General features: G+C 41.8%; 1 protein-coding gene across 1 annotated transcript in view; it reads left to right on the top strand.

Annotated features, from left to right (window-relative positions):
- Positions 1 to 3,155: 3,155 nt before the first annotated feature.
- Positions 3,156 to 11,008, top strand: part of atxn7l2a (ataxin 7-like 2a) — a gene marked incomplete at its 5' end in the record, with an annotated part of 28,567 nt that continues 20,714 nt past the window's right edge. Inside the window, 5 exons of the mRNA XM_079297219.1 lie at positions 3,156 to 3,285; positions 4,307 to 4,375; positions 5,688 to 6,027; positions 7,470 to 7,726; positions 9,226 to 9,308. Of these exons, the coding sequence (XP_079153345.1) occupies positions 3,156 to 3,285; positions 4,307 to 4,375; positions 5,688 to 6,027; positions 7,470 to 7,726; positions 9,226 to 9,308 (879 nt within the window). The remainder of the gene's footprint in view (positions 3,286 to 4,306; positions 4,376 to 5,687; positions 6,028 to 7,469; positions 7,727 to 9,225; positions 9,309 to 11,008) is intronic.

The following is an 11,008-nucleotide window of genomic DNA, read 5'->3' as shown; positions in this document are numbered from 1 at the left end:
ACAATTCCACACGTTTCCTGTTTGGATCATGAATCAGTTAATAGCACGACTCAGCCAGATTTGTAGAGGTAAATTAATTCACCCAACTGTTTTTGGGTCAGTGGTTAGCTTCATCCCTCTGTGGCAGATTCATCCTAGAGCTAAGTCACTCCCTTCCTCAGCACCACTCCTCTCTCCCACCAGCAGGAAACACAGAGGCCATGAGAATGGGATGCTACCAGAATAGACACTATACATGCTACAGAGAAGTGGCCCCAACCTTTTAGCTTGCGACCCCTTAGAGTTAAGTTTTTTGTGTGAACAACCGTTTGAGCAGTTTAACCTTAAGGGGTTTTTCATCAAAAGGACTTTTGAGGCCTGAAGAGTTGAAAACATCTCGTATTTGACAAGAAAAGAGCTAAACAATCATAGAAAAGCCTGTATCCCTTTAACGATATGGGGACCACTAGGTACTTGTGAGATGTGATGTGAACAGCATTCTGTTCTTAGCCCAGCCCTGCTCTTCTGATACAAGGCCAGACTGATGGCGGTATGGAGGCATGACACCAATTCAGGTACCTCTTTTTTTTGGGGGGGGGGGGGGGGGGGGGGGGGGCGTTTCCCAAGCGTCTATAGATGCAACATGTTAAATGGTTATTTTATTGTCATACAACAGGGTTGCACAATGAAATACAGATTTCAGTCCCGTTTAGCTACACAACAAAACCAGTTGAGCAGGTTGTGGTTGGGTGGGTTTTGTCTTTTAATATCTTTTGGACTCTTTGCAGGCACCTCTTGTCACCAATATCACTGATGTAATGTGCAGCAATGATGTTCTTGGCGGTTTTAATCACCGTCCTGTCCTGAGTCGTACACAGTTTGTAATGTTTCCAGTCAGGATGCTTTCTATTGCCCCTCTGTAAAAGTAACAAGAACTCAGTACAGGAATTTATTTCTTAAGAAATACACCTGTTTATGAGCTTTCTTTACCAGGATGGAGATGTGTGATGAGCATGTCAGGTTGTTTGTGATGCTGATTCCCAGGAAATTCAACAATCAGCCCCTTGGATTTACTGACATTGAGCAGCATCTGAGAAGTTTAGAGGGGGATTGTCTCTTTTTGGTGGAATTGCTAACAACCTACAGACATCTGAAGGGGTCAGAGGCCAAATACCTGAGTCGAGTGCAGTTTTTGAGTAAATCTACTTTGTTCCATTCCACCATTGATACAGTTCCTTTATAACCCAAAGTACAGTCCACTTCAATAGACGTCTGAGGAGACAGTGTTAGTAAAGTGTTGCTAACCCTCCACTGCAGCTCAGCAATGAAACACATGTCTCAGAAAACAGAAAGAGTGGATTTAGCACTTGAAACAGTGGGACGACACTTGATTTGTCAATCTCACACTTAGTGAAAACCTCAGTTGAACTCTAGAGGGCATTTTTGTCCAGAATGAGTACTTTAGATTTTGTCACCGATCTCTAAAATTGGAATCACACTTATCAGTAACTATTTCAATGTGGAAAAGTATTATTTTAAAATAGACATGACAAAGATTTGTGTTCGAACCCGACATGAACAATAAACGGTGTCTTTAGCACTTGCAAAAATAATCTTTTGGATATTGTTCCACCAGTCTTTAAGTACGGGACATGTCCAACGAATATGAAGAAAAGAGGCACCACTCCCTTCACGTCCAACAAGGGTCCACTGGTATTCATTTCCAGTTACAGTATATAACAGTTTTGTTTGCAATACCATGTGTACATTGTGTCACTGAACTACGGCATCCAATCATCAGTAGATATATGTCCATATAACTGATCTTTGTGCTTCATCAAAAGGTTGTACAATTGTCCCTGATGTAGGGATGAGAACTTTTAAACCATTTAGACAAGGTTCTTTGCAATTGGACATGTCTCCAATACTGATCAAATGCATCCAAAAATATTTCATCCAATCTATTTCCAGGTAGTTGAACTGTAATTAACTAAAATTAACATTGATTATTGTTCATCAGTATCTTTGCTCAACAAATCACATTTTTTACAGACAAATTGAATTTCATTCCCATTGACAGATGCACAAATCTTGTTCCTGAGTTTTATATATGACATTATGGTGACTACAAGATACCAGACACATACACGTGTACATGTGGAGTACAGTTCTCAGTTCTCTGTACAGTTTCAGCGCGGCTCTGACTCGCTTGTGTGAGGCTTAATCACTTACAGGGATTAGGAAAGGTGTGTGAATGTGTGTGGACATGTGTGACTTCTGATCACCACTTAAGAAAACGCTCTCTCTGTACTTCACTCTCCCAGTGAACAGCAGTGTGTTTGTCCTGGAGACAATGAGGCTGCAGCCGTTGGTAGTACTGTAGATGGCAATAGTGTATGTAAAGAGTTATTCAACGGGCCAACAACACTTGTTCTTGCAGTGGCGCCCTCGAACAGATTGACATCTTTACATGATTTCTTTTTTGATATAAAGGACGGAATAGCTCTGTTATTGAAGTGGGCCATGCCTTTAGTTTAGCCTGCAGTTCACCTTACTTATATCTGCATAAACTGTGCAATAACTTCTACACTAAATCAACTATGCAATACTTCCATTTATACTTGTGTTATATACTGTAGCATTATACACATAATTTACATTATATTTAAGTAGTTCTTTATTTCTTATATTTCTTTATGCTTTTATATATGAGCCACTTTAACATACACATTTCCCCCTATGGATCAATAAAGTATTTGAATATTATAGTTTTTCCCTATTTTATTGTTTTCAAACATAATTAGAAATTATAATAAAATGAACTTGCCTTGCCTCAAAGTCTGCATTGAAATGGACGGGTGTTTACATTTCAACAGATATTTGCCTATCATAAAAAAGTTGTCTTGTGTCGACTATTTAGTGTAAATTGTGAAGTGCATGCGTCTGTTTTCAATATATGAAAAAGAACATGGGCTTTTTCTAACTTTTTGCAATTTCTTCTTCGCATCCACACTGTAAAAATGTTTTAAAGTGGTTCGAAAAGAAAAAAGTGACATAATTTAGAGATGTTCTGCTCCAGTCCAGTCTTCTGTGTGGGTGTCCCAAGAACGCGCACGCAGGAAGTTCCTATCCTGTCGAGAGCGCGAGATATGACGTAAGTTGCTTGCCGCGCAGTGATGATGGCGGTGCGTGAACGCGCAGTAAAAGGAATGGCTGCTCTGGATCGGCGGGTGCCTAGCCTCGATGATTTCGTGGGTCAAAGCTGGACTGCCTGGGCCGAGTGGGCCGGTGTGATAGCGGCGGATGGTAAGGAAGCACACTGACGCAAACACTGGCAGCTACGGAGAAATTTAAACAAAGCAGTCTGGTTTATTTTCGTGGAAACGGAGGACAGAGCTAACCATGTTACCCAAACAAAGACCCTGCCGGGTCCTAGTGCTGGATGGGTAACATGTTGCTCTCTCCCAGGTCCCACTGCATACGCTGTCTTCAAGAAAAAACAAGTGATAGTTATTCAGATATAGTCATTATAGTGTGTGATTAACAGCGGTGGCCATGAAACAAGTTGCCAGTGTTTAATAGATGCGTTTCATTTGAGTGAAACCAGCTGGGCAGCGGTGGCATCGGAGCGGAAGGAGGCTAGTGTGGATGGTTGGGCGAGCAACTTCTTGCTGTGGAAAGCTAGGCTATCGAGCTAACAAGCGAGCCAGACTAGCCATTGACGACGAGGCAGTTAGCGTTAGCATGCTAATGCTAGCTTGGAGGCTTGAGTGTAGACACCGGTGATGGAGGAGGAGTCTGATGCTGTTGCCACCATGTAAATGCTGGCCCAGCCTTTGATATGAGCTGACATTACTCTGTGTTGTTTTCGCTTCAATTCAATGTTCTCTTCTCATTGCTAGCGTCAGCGCCTCCATTTAACTGATATTAACGTGTCTGTATGCGACAGGCAATCTCATATGTTTGACTTCTGCTCCAAAAGTGCTTTTGCCCATCCCATCTTTAAATATATGCGCTCTGGCATCCCTACAACTGCTACTTTGTCCATAACTATCAAATATAGTCCACACTCCACCACACAATACCCATAGCTGCTTGTTATTGTTGTTAAAAAAACTGACAAAATGACAAGCTAAAATGGTCAGCAGAAAAGCAGAGGACCTGCATATCAGTCCTTTGTGTAACACAGTTTGAGGGCCTGTTCATGTGCATAATGTGTGCCATACGGTTTTAGGCTTTGACTTGCAAGTGAACCTGACATAGAACTTTTGGAAAACATGACCTTGCAAGGGGCTTGTTGATCATGTGCGTATGTGTGATGTTACAGGGCCTGATGGGGATGAGTGCAGCAAGAATGGCAAAAAGGCTGCAGAGGCTATGTCACTCAGTAAGGAGGGTAAGTCACACACTATCATCCACAAGACATAGTAAAGTCTGTTGTTGTTGTTGTTGTTGTTGTTGTTGTTTGGGTCATCTAAAAACAAGAAAGCATAAACTGATGGCGCTACCAGTGTGAGCTTGCGGGACCATGCAAGTACGTCGACCTGTAAAACCTCAGTGACCTGTGCCTCAGCTTCTCTTTGGTCTGCAGCCTTGACCAGAGACAATGGCGGTACTGGTTTGCAGAGACTAGGGCGAGTATTAAAGCTGGTTAGTGTTGTGTGATTAGGCATCTTCTGGAACCCAGCCTGGCTGTCTGTAGCAGCAGCTGTACGACAGACACTCCCTGTTTGTGTGTGCGCGTATCAGAGCATGACAAATCCAATCAAAAGACTTTGATAGTGTTTGTAAGGATGTGCACCTTCTCCCACTCATGCTGCATCTATGTCACATGGGGGTAACAGCCAAAACATGATGAAGAAGAATGAGTCCACACATTTACTTTGACTTTAACTTTAGAATTCAAGTTTTCTCTTAAGTCAGTTTTTTTTCCCTCGCTTTGTTTGTATCTATTTTGGGATTTGTTTCAGTTGATGGTTTTACAGAAATCCTAGCATTGCCAGATCAATATCCATCTGTCCAGTGTAGATTTTAGACGGCATGCTGGCGTGATGTTACACAACAGCGTCTGCGACTCGTGTGTAGACCTGTGATGCTGGCTGTCCCTTTTACTCGGACGTCGATTCGGTTCTGTGACTACCTCCGCTGCTGCCTTAGCAACAATGCTCCCCACCACCACCATTCTGTGTTGATACTTTCTAAAAGTACAGCTAGGTGGAATAATGATGCAACAGTCCCACTTTGAGCAGGCTGTGTGAAAGAGTCTTGAGACACAACTCTGGTGAAGTCATTTTAATGTCTCATGTCTTTTGCTTCTGCTGATCAACCAGCAATACAACTCTTTAGAACAAATATCGTCTGTTAACAAACAGTGGTCGATCGATTGGGGCAACCCTCACATTAATGTCCAGCCATTGCATTTCATAATAACCTAGTAAAAGACTCTCAAAATGAAATTGTTAATTGTTAAATGTGAATATTTTTTATTTAAACTGATTACATCATTACCAGTAGATGACTACAGGTATTTCCTAGATGACAATGTCAGAGTGCAGAAAGTTTGGGGACACTGATAACCTATCAAATGGCATTTACCACCTGGAAACTGGCTTTCCATAATACAGCATCATCTTTGCCTGCTCCAAATAGTGACTTTGCCATGTTGCCTCTTCTGCAGTCTATGCTTATTGTATTCCCTCTCCTTGAAGACATGTCCATCTTTGGCTTCTACCCCGGCCATGATGACTTCTACCTGGTGGTGTGCAGCCACTGTGGCCAGGTAGTGAAGCCGCAAGCGTTCGAAAAGCACTGCGAGCGACGACATGGCCCTCTGGCCAAGCTGTACGCCCGACTGCGCTCTCCCACCCCTGCACCCCAGGCCCAGCCGAGGCCCCACCATGGACATTCCCCTTCCCATGGGACCAATGCTGCTTCTGCTTCATCCTGGGAGGGTCGCGGCCAGTCGGTCGGGCAGCCACGGGCGGCCCCACCTTCGCCTTCCACTCCACCCCAACACAGACACTCCAAGAACTCCAAGGATGGAGCACGGTAAGAACAGAGTGGAGTGCTAACCAGGGCTAATGCAATACTTCCTTTATTTGTTTGTTTACTTAAAAACAACTTTAGTTATGTCCATCATGGCTCAATAATATATTTTAAAAGTGGTTGCCAGGCTGGCAAGCAGCCATCAGCTTTTGGTTTCTGAAACTGAAAATACAGTTGCCAGTCATCTTATATTGAGTAATTAAGATACTATGCAGTTATCTGTTAGCTTAATAACCTTTAATGAAAATGTGACATGTATACATGTCATGTGTATGCTTCACTCGTATCTCAGCGCTGACTGGTTCTTATTCTGACTAATGGCAATATTTAAATATCATTAATGAAACGGATATTAAAAATGTTATTTTTGCCTGTTTGTATTTATATGTTAGAAACAATTGGTTGCCAATTGTTTAAAATGGTTGGCAACCTGGCAGCCCTTCCTGTTGATGCCTAGTAGGGCTGAAAGATGTTGTTGACTGAACTTGAATCAAAGTAATGTTTGACATTTTGGGAGCTATGCTTTTTCACTTTCTTGCAAAAAGTTTGATGAGAGGATCGATACTACTCGTTCCTGCCAGGTCCTGTAGGGCTACAGCCTTATGAACCAGTTAGCTTAGCCTAGCATAAACCAAAGTGTACAAGCAACAAGTGGTGGTTTTGGGGGATTATGTGCCGGACTATTTATTAAGCGGGACCAGTGACTTCCGTCAGAGAGGCCAAGAAATAGACTAGCACACAACCCCAGTGAAACGTTTCAAACTTTGGTTTTTGGATGGTTCAAACAAACGATACACACTGTACTGATTAGTAAACTTTAGAGATGCTGATGATTATTATGAATCCTAGCAAATTAAGGCTCTTTAGTGTGTGTGTGTGTGTGTGTGTGTGTGTGTGTGTGTGTGTGTGTGTGTGTGTGTGTGTGTGTGTGTGTGTGTGTGTGTGTGTGTGTGTGTGTGTGTGTGTGTGTGTGTGTGTGTGTGTGTGTGTGTGTAAGAGAGAGATATAATATATATGCTGATGTCGAGCAGCCAAATTTGGGTTGCAAATGTAACTGGTTCTCTTTAAAGTAAAATTAAATAGCCCGTAACTGAGGCAAACATTTCAATACCATTTTGATTACATTTTTAGGGACATCAGTTTGTGATAACAACTATAATATATTAGCTGGTTATATATGTATTGGTCCAGCCTCAATTGCACTAAATGTATATGAATAATCTCTGTACTGACCACATTATGCTGTCTCTGATTGTGTGATCAGGTTAAAGCCAAACAATGACTCCTAAACAGGCAGATTTTTTGCAGATAAAACTTAAGTTGTGTATATATATATATATATATATATATATACATATATATTTATTTACATTATTTTGCCAGTGTTGTTAAAAGTTAAGCAGTGCATCTAATTTTGGACTTGGCCTTCCTCTTCCATCACCCAGACATTCCCCGCTGGAGAAGTCCTCCCACAGCGGCCACACAGAGTCCTCAGTATTCAAGCAGCCGCCGTCTCTGGAGCCTCCAATGAGCTCCCCACCGCAATCACTCAGCGATCCGCCCTGGCCGCACGGAGGCACCCCGCCTGGTAGGCCTTCACCCAGCGACCGGCCCCCAACCCAGAGCCAGAGGAAGGACTCTCCTCTGGGCTCTGCAGGGCTAGGCCACCGGATCCCCAGACCCTACAACAAAGTGGCCTCCAGTGAGTACAAATAGAGCAATTTGTGTAATGTGGAAAGAGTACGCAGTTGACGGATATATACTTATCATCTGGTTTGATCTACTGGTCAGTTTGACCTGCAAAATAATCATAGTCCTATCTCTTAGATACAAAACTGAATTATAGCAATCATAATAAAGCAGGATTTTAAAACTCTGCAAAAGTTATGACGACAATCTTTTTTCTACTGTCTTGACAACTGCAAAGTAATGTCCGTACGCACCAGCACACGCAGCGGTGCTAATGGCATTCATTGCATGCTTAAAAAGTAACAATTCTGACGCTATTGCTGTCACAAGCAATCCCAAAACGTTTATTGTCATTGGTTTGGCTAGTTGTAATTGCATATTTCCTCTGGATAGCACACGCCCAAGAAAGAGAGACAGAGAGGGTGAGTCTGGTACTACCCTTTCTTTAATGAATACATACTTTTGGAAGGTTTAAAACAATCAAATATGGATTGAAACAGGATATTGCGTTCCATAAAAACATATTGTGAATTTTCTATCTTTTTTTTAAAATACATTTTGACTTTTTGACTTAACAACACTCTTAAATTATTGAAAACACTTTGATTACACAAGTGGAAACAATCCTACGCATGATCTAATTCTACAAAATTTACAATACTATTCACTACCAAGCCTGTTTGTAACCGGTACAGATTGTCCTTACTTCAGTGGTCTCTACTGTGGAGAGACTTGGTGAAACACGAGAGCAGAGGATATTAATGATTGTTGGAAATTTTTGGAGCGGTGCTCATAATTTGCTGCAGAATGATTTTAGAATTCTAATGTCAACGTTATCAATGTAGCTTCGGAATATTCGGTATAGCCCTCATTTAATTGGAAGCGTGTCTTGGCAGACGAACCACTCACTAAAGAACGTGGCTGAATGTCCTCCTGTGTAGTCAGGATGTCAAGATGTCAAAAAAACACACGGTGGCCAGAATCCAGCTTGTAGAAAACATTTTTGGTGGAATTTTATGAAATTTAATGTGTTTTTGGTAGAAATACTGTTATAAATACAAGTCCTGAATTCGAAATGTTACTTAGTACAAAATATTTGCATCAAAATATAGTAAAAGTGGACTTCCATGAGTGAAAGTAGGCTACTCATTATGCAGAAGGGCCCATTTCAGAATAGCATTACTGTATGTCATTGTAATATATTTTTTGTATGTGTTCATCACTTTAATGTTGCAGCTGGTAAATGTGGAGCTTATTTTAACTGCTTTATATACTTAATAATCGGGGTATATACTACTTAATACACCATAGTTTTTGCATTAGGAATCTGAATCTGGGAAGTGGACTTACTACTTACTGATATTGTCAAATAAATGTAGTGCAACATTTCCTGCTGAGTCTCACAGAAGCCTGTGGGAAACCCTGTGCACTGACAGCACTATGAGCTGTTGCTCTGTTGTGATTTGTTGACTGTGTGATGCTGTAGCTGAAATGCTCTCTGTGTTTCCTCAGAGAGGGAGTGTGACTTGGACAAACACTGCGGCGTGCTTGACCCTGACAGGAAGAAGGTCTGCACTCGACTCCTGACATGCAATGTAAGCTCAAACACACAGCTCTGCTTCTCCACACCAACGCCCGACTTTCTTGTGCCTCAGACTCTCATGTCTTTGAAATGTTTCTTTCTCATTTCTCTCTTTCTTCTTGTTCTATTTCATCCTTCATCCTCTCCCCTTAGCTTTTGAGCCAATCAATACACAGTTTGTGGTCTCTTCATTCGTCAGCCAAGAAGTCCCACGACATGTTTGGCATAGTTCTTTAATCATATAGTTTACAGCACACATGTCTATGGTTGAGATATCGCTGACACTGACGCTTTTTATAAATGCATTCAAACATATCTTTTTTTTCTTTAAAAAAGATGTAGATGTTATTAAGCTGTTGTTGGACCACCCACCTCCAGGACAGCTTCAGTACTCTAAGTGTGTGGAACTCTGCTAAAGGCATGAACTCCATTCTTCGAGAAGATATTACACCATTTGGTGTTTAGATGATGCGGAGAGTGCTGTTGAATACACGGCTCCAACACCTCCCATAGGTGTTCATAGCTCTGCTTCTGGCTGTGGACCCAGCTGATCAGCAGCCCGCTGCTCTGTAACCAGTTAGCATGTGAATACGGTGGAACTAGCAAGCTAAATGAGAAAGATTAATGCTTTATCGACACACTATTGTCACAGCTCAGGAATGTACATTGCTATCACCAGATAATCCGTCATTAAAACTGCTTCACCAGATGTTGTAATGTGCTGATAGCTTAATGTCCCGTCCATAGAAAGGAGAGAACAGGCTTGTGCTGTGGTTGTAATGCTACACAGTGGTTAATGAAAAAGTAAGAACGATAGATGCTGTGTGGAGAGGAGGAGGTCTGATTAGAGGGCGTTAACATTCTTTTATTTCATGACGTAGACTAGTCGCTAACGGTCCACCTTATTTCACAATTGACGGCTTTAAAACAGTAGATAGCCATTTTCAACAATGAAATGCAATTGTAAGAGTTTTCAAACAAAATACACTGCAGTCACTCCTTGTTACTGGTGATCACTGACTGATACCGAGTGGTGGAAATGGCCCCCAGCACAGGAAGAGTCCTTATTCGGTGGCTGCTGTGTGAAGGAGGAAGTGAGTGTGAGAGGCCACATCCAGCCGAGTAGAGACAGGATGACCTGATTAACAGGAAATGACAGGAGTGACGGGAAAGACACGCACGACTTCTACCTACTACCTGCTCTGTAGGTGACCGACTGTTCTCTCTTCCACCTGCTCCTAGGAAGGAAACACCTCATGTTGTCATTTCAAGGTTTATAAGCAACACTGATGCATCAGTTCAATGATAATGGAAAAAAGGACCAAACAATGAATGGATTAGTTTTCTGAAAAATCTCATTATCTGGTTCCAGCTCTAACGGTAGATTTAGATTTTTCTGTTTGATTTCGTTGCAAATGTAATGTGTTTTTTTTATATATACATACACTCTCTCACCGGCCACTTTATTAGGTACAGCTTGCTAGTACCCTTTTTGCCTTCAGAACTGCCTTAATTCTTCGTAGCATAGATTCAACATTCCTCACAGATATTGGTCCATATTGACATGATAGCATCACACCGTTGATGCAGATTTGTCAGCTGCACATCCATGATGTGAATCTCCCATTCCGCCACATCTCAAAGGTGCTCTATTGGATTGAGATGTGGTAACCATTGGAGTACAGTGAACTCATCGTCATGTTCAAGAAACCA

Source organism: Melanostigma gelatinosum (genome assembly GCF_949748355.1).
Source record: "Melanostigma gelatinosum genome assembly, chromosome: 3".
Lineage (NCBI taxonomy): Eukaryota > Metazoa > Chordata > Actinopteri > Perciformes > Zoarcidae > Melanostigma > Melanostigma gelatinosum.
Note: the sequence above shows the minus strand (reverse complement) of the source record. Positions and strands in the feature narration are given on the sequence as shown.